This window comes from Brachycentrus maculatus, unplaced genomic scaffold (genome assembly GCF_059751285.1).
Source record: "Brachycentrus maculatus isolate JH-2025_06_01 unplaced genomic scaffold, ASM5975128v1 h1tg000119l, whole genome shotgun sequence".
Taxonomy (NCBI): domain Eukaryota; kingdom Metazoa; phylum Arthropoda; class Insecta; order Trichoptera; family Brachycentridae; genus Brachycentrus; species Brachycentrus maculatus.
The window spans coordinates 2,377,124-2,391,762 of record NW_028280872.1 but is presented as its reverse complement, the minus strand read 5'-3'; the positions used below and the strand labels follow the sequence as shown (position 1 = coordinate 2,391,762).

Genomic DNA, 14,639 nt, shown 5'->3' with positions numbered 1-14,639 from the left:
TACGTTCCACATGTCCAAACCATCTCAAAGCACCCTTATTAATTTTATCGATAGTGCGTATCTCAGCCTTATCGATGAAATTAAGAAGGGTGTGTTGAGATGGCTACTAATTATTATTGGAATAAATACTACCAAAACCTACTGTGTATCATTATGTGTGGCGTTCTATTTCCTCTGCCTACCCCTGCGATGAATTGGCGTGATTTTTAGTTAAAGCGTTATTTCATAATTTGCAAGTTAGTTATACCAAAGTAAAGCCATAAATGTACCGTGACGCGAAACGCGATACTGCGTGGCGTGACTCCGCATGAGGCACGAAGTCAACAACATTCTTATCGCCAGCCATCTATGTGAATACTTGTGAAACGCATCATTCGCGCGAACAAGTGGACAAATCAAAAGAAAGCTCCAGGAATCACGGCTTACATGATTCTTTTTCGACCTTGCTTACCCCTAATGTTTGGAAGTGAAGCGTGGAGTTGGCAAAAGAAGGATGAAAGTAGACTGAACGCAGTCGAAATGCGTTCTCTCTGACGAATGTGCGGCAAAACTATGTATGATAGTATTCTGAATGTTAATAAAATATTCAAAGCATATACTTGTCATTTTTACTTTTGTATACATATTTTTTTTTACAAACATGTTAGTAATATTAGTATATAACCACTCACCGAGATTTTTATGTCAACCGGTTTTGAGACGTAACCGTCTCTTCGTCAGGACAATCACTACCACAGCATGTAAACAATACTACCCTTCACTGCAATTATAAGTATTGTTTGCATGCTGTGGTAGTGATGGTTCTGACCGGTAGACATAAAAATGTCGGTGGGTAGTTATATACTAATATTACTAACATTTCTGAAAAAAAATATATAAAAGTAAAAATTACCGGTGTTCGTTTTTCGTTTTATTCAAATATCTAAAGTGTAAACCTTAATATCTCTCTTTGTTCTCTACAGATTCCAATAAGAATGTTGTTGGCGATAGTCTTGTGATTTTTTATATTAATTTATTAGCCAATATATCATGAAATTGATACGTTTAGTGTGTTGATATTTTTCTAAGCTCGAAATATGAATATACGACAAAACGACCCATTTTACGTCAAAAGTAGCAAAATTTTGAAAGGAAATGAATCGTTAATAAATAATAATAACAGGGAAACATAAGTGCGAAATCACGATTTTTCGTAATGGCAACATCGCTCAGCGGTCGGAAAATTGTAACGTGTCTTCGCTGAAAGGCTGCCGAGGGGATGGGGAGGGGGAGAGTAGGGCGAGGGGGGGAGGGACAGGCCACGTGCGGGCGTTGCGCAACTACAGACGGCGAGGAAAGTCAGTCGCCCGTCGCGAGACTTCAAGTACGGCGGAAAGCGAGCCCCTTCGCCAAAAGGCCAAAACCATTCGTACTGCCCCATCACACCATATGTACAAGATGCGTTTCATTTTTTTCTCGGCACCTCGTATTGCAAGTTTTTCGCGAAGATCGTACGAATTGGAGGATGGGAAATTGTGTGGCTAATATCGAATGATACTTGCGTCTTGTTACCCGTCATATAGCTCTGCGATTAACGATTAATTTTTAGCATAACGAACAAGGAACAGTTATAAAAAATATCCGTACTTTACGTGTCTTCAATCTGTCCCTGTGATGTGGAATCGCATTTTCCATAAAGGTTATCGTATGTTTGTAATTTAAAATGATATTATTTCATCTAATATCGGTCAAAAATCGTGATACGGTAAATAGATTGCGATTCAACAAAAGCCAAAATGTCAAACTGACGTTTTTTTAAATCGAATAAAAACCACAGAGAAAGCATAAACAAGAGATTCCCAATTTATTTAGATACTGGTAAATTCGTTTTAAAAAAGGAATTGGGTAGCGTTTGTAAAGTATAGTCTGTTCACAGTTCTTGAGCGTCCGTAATTAGCTAGGGAAAATGATAATTTGAAATGGATACAGAAATTCGTGTAATCCCACATAGCCTAGTGGCAATTATTTATTTTAGAACATTTTACATTCATAAGTCAGATATATAATATTCCCGATGAGTATTTTTGGATCATGGTTAACAAGACTTCAGTGTTTCAACACGAATAAGAAAGTAAAACAATATATAAAAAAAAATAACAAAACTAACACAGGGCAAAATATAAAATATAAAACAATAACCGGTAATAAACGATTTGCATTTTTTTTCGAGTCCAACGGGTTTTGTGAATTTAAGTAATAAACAGTGGTGATTTCTTTTGGAATTCGTTGCTCTGCAGGGACGGGGTCGATACAAGTAGCCAGCCAGTCAGTCGGTGGGAAAGGTCGGCCATTGTTACGACTGCACCGCAGTGTGACGGGAGCATTGCAAGGTGTTTTGCATACGGATGCAACAACCCAAGCCACCAGAACAGCGCGGTGTCACCGAGTAAAAGTGGAAACACCCTCACCAACAAACAAATCCCACAACAAAAGAAAATAAAAGAGACTTTTCAACGAATTTTCCCCTTTCCTGACCGAAATGCGATACGTGTCGTGTCATCTGGAATCGTGTGAGAGTAAAAAGCGGAACGTTGGCACCGAGTAACAAGATAATAACTTATCTCGAAGGGTTTTTCCTGATGGAAGAAATAACGCGTCAATTTTTACGTAATTTCCCGTTTTGTTGCTGAAAATTTCATTTTTATATTTGTCAGCGGTTGACTGCACAATGCAGAACGTGTTAGGTAACAAAATTACCGATTTCTCATTGTGAGCAAATATACGCCAAATTAACCCTTAATAACTGAACATTAGTCTGGCGGACTACGCAATCAAAAACTTGAAACTTATCAAGTATTTATTAAAAATAGGAGCCGGTTACATAGCACTTAAGTTTGGTTTACTATTAGGAATGAATGTAAGAGGCATTCAACAATAAATCACTATTCCGCACAGCCACTACATATCGCTCACTCCTTTCAACAACGTCATATATCAATAAACTTGATTTTTCAGGAGATCTTTAAAGTTTGAGAATATAATAAAATGTATTAAAAACAAATATCAAGCCACTTATTGAACTTTTTACTGTGCAACAGATCTTTTTATGTAAAATCTGAAGGTGAATTTCTCCATTTGAAAAATAATAAGTATGTATAAAAAACGTACCTTTTCTTCAAAATGTAAAAACAGCACTTTCTGCCCTGTAGCGGGCAAATATTATGCTAAAAATATGCCGCTTTTGCTGGGATATAGTATATTTTCTGGGCATTCCAAAAACATGAACAACTGAAAATTGACGATATTTGATATATGACGTTGTTGAAAGGAGTGAGCTATATGTCAATCTTGGCGATCCACAAATAGCATTGTATCTTCAAATATAGTTTAGTTATCTAGGATTAAAATTATTTATATGATTATTTTAAAAGTACACCGTATACAGGATGTGGATGATAATTTTAAACACATAAAATGACAAACAAAATACGCATGAAACATGAGGGATATCAATGAGTTCATATGCTTGTAGCTTCCCATACTCTCTGCCTACCCTTAAAATATAGCGGCGTGGTGGTAGTAGTCTTAATTTATAAAATCTAAGTAATTCAGTTCAACAAATGATGAAAAACTCCAACAAAAGTATGTGTGACGCACGGTGTGCGTAAATAAATAAAATAAATCACTTGCAAAAATAAATTTTGGCAACTGAATATTAAAATATGTAAATGACAAAAATATCTGATATTTTTTTCAGTTTTAGTTATCGATTGGTCTGGAATGGTTGAGGAAAATGTCACGCCAAATTCACAAATTATAACACACGGTTTTTTTTATTCAACTCACGGTAATTTATTTTTTGCTCATTATTTTGTCTGCCTGCATACGGAACTGTTATAATATGTCGCTTACTCCTTTCAAGAACGTCACAAATCAAAAAACTTGATTTTTCAGGAGAAAGTTTTTAAAGTTTAAAAATATAATACAATGTATTAAAAATAAATATCAAGCCACTTATTGAATTTTTTACTGTGCAACAGATCTTTTTAGGTAAAACCTTAAGGTTTTTTCTCCATTTGAAAAATATTGTTTATTTAAAAATAAATTAAACAATACCTTTCTTTCAAAATGCAAAAATAACACTTTCTGCCTTGAAGCGGGTAAATATTGAGTTAAAAACATGCCGTTTTTGCTGGGATATAGTACATTTTCTGGGCATTTCGAAAACATTCATAACTGAAAATTGACGATTTTTGATTTATGACGTTCTTGAAAGGAGTGAGCGATGTGTTTATCATTACACTATAAAGGTCGCGTGTTCGATTTTCAGGGGGGGAGGTCAAAATAAATGTAAGTATTTTTTCACTAAGATATTTCATAAATATTACCCTTCACGTCCCTGAAGCGGAAGACTGACCATCTAGCCTTCATATATGTAGTTAACGATTAACTTAACACACTAAGGACGGGAAAGGTATTTCTACCCGTTCGGTCGATTGATGCTTAGGGGCGGGAAGGGTATTTTGACCTTCTGCGCTGGCCCCATTTTAGAATAGAATAAATTATTTGATGTTTTTAGATGAATATTATGTACCAATCTTTTTGTTAAGGTCTATATGACCACAATTATCAAATCTCGTCGCAGCGGTCTGATGGCATAAAAACACCGTCCTTAGTGTGGTAACATTGCATTAATTAATAAGTGTCCTATGCGCCACAGGCCATATAAATGAGGGTTTGAACGAGTCAACTTCCTAGCCCACTTTTCTCTCTCCTGGGGCTTCAAGTACTCCCTGGAAGACCTTTCCAGCGCTCGACGGAGGGCGGTGACACTACACCCACGCAAAACGCAAAATGTACGTGACTACGAACGCATTTCTGCACGCACGAGATGACGAGATCACATATAACTCTCTACGTAATCACGAGCGGCGAGTCATGTGTCGGGATAAACAAACACACATTACTGTGAAAATATTGTGTACATGAGATAAAAACACACAGAAATGTGCGAATACTAATACGCCACAACAGTGCACTCGAACCCAAGATCCATCGGTTCATCTATTCCGGTCTCGCTCACGCCCGCAGGCCCCCTGCGGGAGAGAACGAGTAGGAAGCACATTAAATATGCGTATGTATACTCCACACACGTACGTATATTTGGATTGTCTGAATGGAGGTCGAATTATCGCAAATAATCAATTGTGATCAGGGTGACCACATGTGTGCTATACGTTTGGCGGTGCTGTAATAACGCGGTTCTGACACACTCATACGATGGACTAAACTATATATTGATGTTTACTTGATCTTGTATATAAGATAATACATAAATTTCTTTAAATTAATTGTATGAATTTGTAAAAGTGTATTATAAATGTAAAATAAGTGATATTCGTTTCAAAATACCATAACAAGACGACACAACTGTCACAAAATTAATTTTTACACGTTTTTTAACAATAAAATACAATTTGGTAGACTCAAAATATCAGTGCTTGATTTAAACATTTAACATACAAAGTAGAATAACTTACTAATCAAACAAACATTACTAATAAAAACTAACCCCACTAACAGGAACGCTAGGATTTTAAATTGAAATGTAAAAAAAAGTGTGAATAAAAAATAATTTGACACTGGCCAGAACACTCTAAAAGGGTGAAAAGCCATAAAAAAGAAGAAGAAGGCCTATATAGTGGATTGGCACTACAGATTCTAAGATATAGGAGTGGAATATATCTCATGGGATACAGATAACAAAGTGAAGGGTATAATTTATATTTGAAGCACTAACTTTGTGATTTTCCATTTTAAAATCAAAATGTAATTTTGTTTTAAAATCACTATAAATTTATAGGGATTTTAAAACAAAGTTACATTTTGATTATAAAGTGAAGGGTATTACCGAAATATTGGAAAAGTTTTGATATAATTTATATTTGAAGCACTAACTTTATGAATTTCCATTTAAAAAGCAACATGTACTTTTGTTTTAAAATCACTATAAATTTATAGTGATTTTAAAACAAACTTACATTTTGATTATAAAGTGAAGGGTATTACCGAAATATTGGAAGAGTGTTGCGATGTAAGATTTCTCTTATAAAATAAAATAACAAATGTGTATTTTTTCCACATGAATTTTATTTGACCAGCATCCGAATTTCGTCGTAACCGACATCATCAGACTGGTGTGAGGCTAGACAAAATTCTACGTTATATACACAAGGTTGAATACCATGATTTTATTTATTTTAAGTATTGTATTATAATAATAATTACATATAAGTTATGGTATTCTCTTAGTAGATTTCTATTATGGGAGATCTCTTAATAGAAAATTGCTGTAATTATATAAAAAAAACTGTAGTTATATTGGGACAAAACACGTTTTTCGCTACACTTAATCGTATTATATAGGGCAAGTATGCCAAAATATTTTTAACTAATGGTGACCCTACAAATGACGGTAGTGGATTTTTCGCCTACACGTGTTAAATAAAACATCATGTATGGTGCAAAAGATAACTAAAATACAAAATGATATGATCACAAACCAAATAGTGTTACATATTACAAGTTTCAATTTTATTTATTTTTTATATGAAGGAAATATGGAAGACTGGGCGGTACATGGACCAATGCCGGGTCGTAAGTCCGGTGAATTATCTCTGTTGAGAGATGTAATAATATATCTTGATATATCCCACGGCAGTTAAATCTAGTGTTTGAGCATACTCAGATCAATTAAAAAGAAAAAAATGAAATATTCTGCTTTTAAACGTGAATATTTATAAGTCTGCAAAATATACTAACGCATTCTATCGTATGAATTTTGTAGGTTTCATTATTTTCTATATCATAAAAAAACTGTACATTAAAAGCATTGTTAACTTTGTGGTATGGAATATAACACTCTCCATTTCATTCATTGTACACTTTGTGTAATACCACTTAAAAACACTACTTCATGACTGTCGGTCGGTTTCGGAAAATTCATTTTATCATCAGGTCAAATGTAGTCTACATTTGACCCGATGATGGAATGGTCATTCCGAAATCGTCAGTCGTGAAATAGTGTTTTTAAGCGGTATAACTTAATTTTGTTTAGTCCGCCTCAGTGGTGTAATGGTTAGCGTGTTTAGCTACCATGCCGGGTTCGATTCCCAGGGGGAGGTAAATATTAGTGATTAAACACTCCAATATTTTATTTCATATTACCCTGGACAGGTCCCTGAAGCGCAAGAGTGATCACCTTGCCTTCATGTAAGAAACGATAACACTGCGTCAAAACTATGCAGTGCCCTATGCATCATTGGGTGTGGATAAGGGTGAGAAGAATTACTCAAAGTGAACGATGAATGATAATGAGAGTGTTAAACAAATAAAATAATGATTAAAGAAAACACTTGTTTTATACCACTTGAGTTTTATTGAAGACTACATGTTTCAGAAGTTAAACTTCCATCATTCAGGTCTGTATAATAACATATAGTTATTATACAGACCTGAATGATGGAAGTTTAACTTCTGAAACATGTAGTCTTTAATAAAACTCAAGTGGTATAAAACAAGTGTTTTCTTTAATCATTGTAACATGTCTTACCACAAAGTTGATGCCGAAACAATAAATAAAATAAAAGAACACCAGTTTTTTTTTGTTCTGCGCTATGCAATTCCCTCTACGGGAAGAGGATATGCAAATATGTCCACAGTGTTGCTGTCCAGAACGTGCGCCAAAAAATGGCAGGAGGGCGACGAAAAGAGACGAAAAAATATTCCGAGGATTATAAAATGCCCGGTTTTCAGATCCAAAAACCGGTATCATACGATCCAGAGGGTGTCTACCTGCCTGCGCGCTCGCCTGTCTGACTAACACGCTTGCAATAAAAAGCGGATTAGCAATAAATAAAATAAAACACAGATATCGCCTCTACGCATTAAAAGTATACAATTTTTTTAAAGAGAAATAGTTGTAATTAAAATGTAACTTTGTTTTAAAATCACTATAAATATTTAATTATAAGTTAATTATAATGTCTACCGGTTTCGAAGCTAACCGCTTCTTTATCAAGACTGATTAATCAGTCTTGATAAAGAAGCGGTTAGCTTCGAAACCGGTAGACATTATAATCAAGTTATAATTAAATATTTACAGTGATTTTAAAACAAAGTTACATTTTAATCATAAAATGGAAAATCACAAAGTTAGTGCTTCAACTATAAATTATAGAAATAGTTGTGTTTTTATAATTAACACAAATGTTTCAATTTCATACTATTTCTGTGAGCCTAAGCGGCTCATTATTAGAAATAGGTATAAAATTGTTGTAGAGTGGATTCGAACCGAGAAACTCTGACTTAAGAGTCCGCGACACTAACCACGGGACCACAACCCGACACATTATAGTTAATAAATCGTATTACAGTCTTATTGACTTATCTATGGATTCGGATCCGGAATAAACGACGTATATCCCGAATGCGTCGTTTTTTTCCGGTAGGTTTTCGGAACGTAATTATAATTTTCAAAACCACATCTTGGCTACACGCACACCACATGAATATGAATTTCCAAAGATTGTTATTTTTTATTTTTTTTTAAATTACCTAACGTCCAAGTGACTCTGAAATCTAGCTACGGCTTATGCAACACCGTTTATCATGTCCCTACTCAGGCTTCAACTTTATAAGTTTCATAGCCTATGCCTACTTGTGAGTGGATTTACTCTTTATGTTTAAAGTTACTATAATTTCATGTAATTCATGAGTGAAAATTCTAGGCAAAAACACTCGCTCCAAAGATTGTTCAGCAGTGAAAGCATTTAAATATCAATCAAGTATTTTCAGCCCAGTGTCAGCTATCTCCTATATATAAGGATGTTTTAATTATCCTTTCAGCAGTCGATTTCATCCGCGAATTTTGCGTCAGTAAAGGAAGTGGAGGAAAGTTTAAAAAATGTTTATGAACATCAGCGAACATCGCTTTAAATTAAAAGAAATTATTTTTTTCTTCATTTTGAAAGCGGTCAGGTTAGGAGTCATAATCGGCGGGTACGTATGAGGAGATGCATGAACGTGGAAGAAGCGAAGAATGTTTGCAAAGACAGAGTGGTGAGGCGTTCTATTCTCACTGCGGGGAAGCGGCGTCATGAATAGTTAGTTTTTTTTAAATGAAATTTGGTTTGGTAGTTATTTTGCGTGGTAGATGTAAAATATCACGAAAAAAATATATTTGAAGGGTGTAACGTTGCGTTTTGCTTTATAAATTTGAAATTATAATTCTATAAATTACTTACACTTATTGGTTTTATGTCAATAAAACATACACGTTAACTATATCATAATAATAAAAATCGCATTTTTTCCACAAAAATAAAATTTCCAATATGTAATAATTTAAAAATCAGTTTTGATGTCGAGATTTATCACAGACTGTTGGGACAACTTATTCATACTTTTATCACTTAATTTTTTATGAACAATTAATTATAAGGGGAAAAATCACTCGCAAAGGCATTTATTGTATTCAAATGCAATGACTCAATGACGCACGCCGGGTCGGTAAGCCAGAAAACGTTTTCAGCGAGCGAGGAGAATACCGCGAACACACCCAACCAGCGAGGCGGTTCGACGCGAACTGACGCTGGCGAGACGAACGGAAGAGGCGACAGCGATTGGAATTTTCAAACCGCGACGCGAAGCACGTGAAAACTGGCGGACACCGAGTAAAAGGTTCCCGCAACATTGTATACAGATATATCAGTTAACCCGTCCCTTTTTGTGGCAGCCGCTCGCTTATTGGGTTACTCGCGCGGCCGGGATGGGCCATTTCCCTGGCGGTTAATGGTCCCCACCACTATTTTCCTTTCTACGCAAGACTTGATGAAAAGCTGTTGACGTGCGGGCCCCAAGGACGTTGCCATGTGCAAATCGGCCGCGGAACGCATCGGCAGGTACTACATGTTCGAATTTCGAACGGCACGTGGATTAAAGCTTTGTGCTGCTACAGAAATTCAAATCGTTCGAAATTCGCAGAAAGAATTCAAATTTACAAGCACGGAATCGTAATGAATTTTACTTGGTTCATTGTGATAAACTCGACTTTAATATGCTCTGTTGTGATTTATTTGTTATTTTCATGACTGTATTTTACTCGTTATTTTATGAGTTTTATCCTGTCGATTTAAATAAGTTTGATTATTATATGATAACAAATTACTATATGAGTTAAAATATTCATTTATAAATGTATAATTTGCCAGTGTAAACTCCGCTCTAATACCACCAATGACTCATGTTTGTACTCGCGTCTCTCAAAGCGAGTATAAACATTAGCCACGCGTGAATGACACACACAAAGAGAACAGTGTGTACTAGTATCTACGAAAAGAAATTTCATGTTTAATATAGTTAAGCGTTTTGAAAATTGCTAATTTATCAGCATCTCTTGGTTGTTCCCGATAAATGTGTATTAAACTGTAAATGTGTGTATGATAACATTTTCAGCGTGTCAAAAAAGCTTCTTCATACCACCAATAGATGTCTCTAGTGAAAGTGATTCAAGTAAAATGTTTCGAAATTGGATCATATATATGGAACTTCTAATGATTTGAGTAGTGTGGTTGTCAATCATGCGTAGACTTGATGAATGTTACACTGTGTAAAGTGATCACTTAAACCAGCATATGACGGTCGTAAGCCCCGTAAATGCTTAAACTTGCATATTCTTCTTCATCTTTAATGAGATGTCAAAAAATAATATAATTTGCTAGTATAAACTCAGCTTTAGTACCTAACCTCGATGACCCATGTTTATACTCGCGTGACTTAAAGCGAGTATAAACAAGAGCCGCGCGTGAATGACACAGTGTGTACACAAAGAGAACAGTGTGTACCAGTATTTTTTTATTCATCATATTTTAAAACAGTTTTAGCGTTTTTAAAATTGCTTTTTTGTCAGCATCTCGTGGCAAACTGTTAAGGTAGGCACTGACCTCCACATTTCGTCGTAACGTAACGTTCGCGGCGAGCATCCGACTTCGGATGGAGCATCAGCTCGCTGTACTGACTATACGAATGCTCGCATGGTAGCGTGTTACGTTACGACGAAATGACTCCAGTCAGTCCCCACCTTTAAATTCGCTTTAAGACTGTGTATAATAATAATAATAATAATTTTGATAACTTATATAGCGCCATTTTCGTAAAATAATACCTCAAGGGCGCTTCACTGTGAATGAATTGGGGAAAATATTATGCTGGAAATTATTTAGCAAACATGTGATTTTAGTATTTTTCTAAAGATCATCTCACTCTCACTATTTCTAACCACTGGTGGAAGAGCATTTCACGCCATCGGACCCGCAACAGCAAAGGCACGCTAGCCAAATTTAGTGCGTTGGTTGCGAGCTGGTAAGATCACTTTGCCCATTGCAGATGTTGTAGCCGATCGAAGCACGAGACGTGAAGCGTGTATGATAAAGATAAGTAAATTTAAGTAAGAAGCGGGTGAGTTAAGCTACATACCTATAGACTCGGAGTCACCCCTCGTCCTCTCCTGCTGCTCGATGAACTGGGCAGCCTCCAGCAAGGTAGCCAGGCGGCTCATGGCACCGCCCCCAGCGCACCTCCTAAATTTGAAAAAAAAAATTCAATTGTGAAAAACCTCAAGGGTGCCTATCGTCACTAAGGAACTCGCAGACATAACCGGTTCATCTTCTTCTCCGTCTTACTCATCGTTACTGAGGGTTGTGACTCTTATTGAAGCGATGACTCTTCTCCAGTTATCTCTTGACTGCGCTGCACGTGGCGCTCCAACCACCGAGGTGCCTGCTGCTGCCTTTGCTTGATCGGTCCATCGTGTGGGAATGTTCCTCTCCCTCTCTTCACCTCCAGGCTACAATTCACAACTAGTTGTTCCAGGCTATCTTCATTGCCACGCGCAACGTGTCCAATGAACTGAAGACTCCGTCGTGTACAGGTATTGACCAGAGTCAAGCTATCCAAGTGTAGTTCCTGGCGAATGGACTTGATGGTGCGTCTAGTTGTCCCTAGAATTTGGAGCATGCGCCTCCAACACCACATTTCCAAAGCGTAATTTTTTCTCCTTTCTGCTGTTTTTATGGTCCATGTTTCAGCAGCATAGAGAAAAATGGAGTGGACCAAACTCCTGACAAGCTTTATCTTGGTGTTGTTACTCATACCCCGGTTTTTCCAGATTCTCCCCTGGGACCGCTAAACACGGTAGCTAAACACGCTAACCATTACACCACGGAGGCAGACTATCACTATGTTAAATTCTAGAAGTAAGGTTTGTTTTAATAATTACCATCAAGAAGCGTTGTTTATTGTTTGTCATATTTTTATTTTATTATTTTGTGAATAAGGACACAGTTCGGTATATCGCTCACTCCTTTCAACAACGTCATATATCAAAAATCGACAATTTTCAGTTGTGCGAACGCCCAGAAAATGTGCTATATCCCAGCAAAAGCGGCATATTTTTAACTTAATACTAACCCGTTACAGGGCAGAAAGTGTTGTTTTTGCATTTTGAAGAAAATGTACTGTTTAATATTTTTTTAAATATACTTAATATATTTCAAATGGAGAAAAAAAACCTTCAGGTTTTACTTAAAAAGATCTGTTGCACAGTAAAAATCTCAGATGTGGCTTGGTATTTATTTTTAACACATTTTATTATATTCTTAAACTTTCAAAACGATCTCCTGAAAAATCAAGTGTTTTTTATATATGGCGTTGTTGAAAGGAGTGAGCGATATCCTTGGTTGGATGGTTTCAGGGAATCAGGAATTTGTTTTCTTTTTCTTTTCTAGTCCAAAGATTTTTCTGCAATACATATTTAAATGTCTGTAAAAAAAATAACGTAAAAATGCTGAAAGCTGTCAACCCTAAGCTTCTAATCTATTTTTTTTAATCGATTTATTGGTTGTGGGTTAAAAAAAGTTCTCCAGTTAATCTTTCTTCAGCAAATTAAATATATATTATTGATAAAATAGCATTATCCAAAAAGAAAAATTGTGCAAATTGTGGTTTGGATGGATTCTGCATAACATGGTTCAATTAAGCTTGCTTTTTTTTAACAAAGCATCACTGTCCAATACGTCTCAATAACTTCTTCGTGTATGTTGAGATATTAGTAAAATTACTATTTTCATATATTCAATTTCATATGCTTAATTTTTTTATTCATAGCCCTACTTTTTTAACAGCACTTACGCAAGAAAATACGTGTTCTCTAGTCATGAGAATTAGAAAACAATGAACGTAACGCCAGGGTGCCTACGTGATTTCTTCATATCTTTGTCCAAGCCATTGCTCGCAAAATCCGTAAACAAAATAAAAATATTTACCAATTTTACGATGATATTTGGTGTTAGGAAAGCGGTTATGACTTTTTAAGATGTTCATTATTTTAAGTTCTGTAGATCGGTGCGGCTAAATTCATTTCGTGAAGGGATATTCTAAAGGGCATTGACAGTCCGCTAGAATCCATGACGCGTAAGCAACCTTGAGAGGGAAAGTTATTCGCTATGTAAGAATATAATTTTCATTGTACATCTTATTAGCGTCGGTAGCAATTTTTTTTAAAAAAATATTCTAATATTTGGTTGCGTACGTGATCTTAACTCTCAACGTACTTCGACACGGTTGTTTTTTTTCTGTACACCTGTCAAAAATACCGGGATGTTTGGATACGAAATTGTTCCCGATAAAGAGATGTATTTCGGGAAATAAAGGTAGCTTATGTTGGGAATAACGAGAAATTGTGCAATGGAAAATATATATTTATAATTATGGGCGTGAAATAAAGCGAGAACAATAAACTAGATACGCTGTCACGAGTCAAACACGTAAACATTAGCGCGGCTCGTCCGCCAACAGCAGATAGAGCGAGACGCGAGAGGTCGGACCAATAGCGGCTCGGAAAAGTCATGACGTCACGGAATTTTGACGTCCCATTGGCCACTGCCGAACCGCGATACGGCACGCCACGCAGGGAACCCACACATGGCGTAGAGAAGCCGAATATATAATTATTTACATCGACGTTTCAGGTGGCTTATCGTACTTACGGGTCGCTGCAGAGCCGCTGACCGCTGCTGCAGATAGAGGACGAACGGAGAGGATTCCCGATCACATGAGACACCCGATCTATTTATAAACTTTCACTCGCGATCACCTAGCCTTTACGTCACTGTAGTAAAATCGACATATCAGTCGGGCCGATTCGTCGACGGGCGGCGATCCCCTCGCCGGCTTCAGAACATTTTATAGGATTAGAAGATGCCAAAACAAAGAGAAATTAGACGCGGTCCGATCGATTTACCCGCGCGCAACAAGCCAAGCAACGAACAACCACTGCGCACAAAATGATCGAGTGACATGCTTAGCAAAACACTATCGGAGGTGGGGGGACACACAAAGCGTAAAGAGTCCAAATTACGATAGCCCGTCGCCGATTTTTGACCTTTAAGATTACGTCACTATTTGCACAATAGTAGAGCTGCCGATTTACAACTTTTGGCCGACGCTGAGGAGTTCTAAAGGTGATGAAGAGATCGGATCTTTCCTCGGCCGAGAATATGACTGGCCATGCTTGCAAGCGCACAGCTCACGTGTCTCCTACT

General features: G+C 36.5%; 1 protein-coding gene across 3 annotated transcripts in view; it reads right to left on the bottom strand.

Annotated features, from left to right (window-relative positions):
* The window catches only part of LOC148309655 (uncharacterized), a 122,693-nt gene extending 108,054 nt beyond the window's left edge, over nt 1–14,639 (bottom strand). For 2 of the 3 annotated variants that reach the window (XR_015837501.1, XM_088259727.1), the window contains exons 1-2: nt 14,085–14,639; nt 11,515–11,618 (exon numbers count right to left, since the gene is read on the bottom strand). Coding sequence is in view for 1 of the 3 variants with exons in the window: in XM_088259727.1 (XP_088115853.1) it covers nt 11,515–11,596 (82 nt within the window). In the remaining 2 variants the exon portion in view is untranslated. Of the gene's footprint in view, nt 1–9,284; nt 9,628–11,514; nt 11,619–14,084 lie in introns of those variants that run through there. The other variant, XM_088259726.1, reaches the window with a different exon arrangement.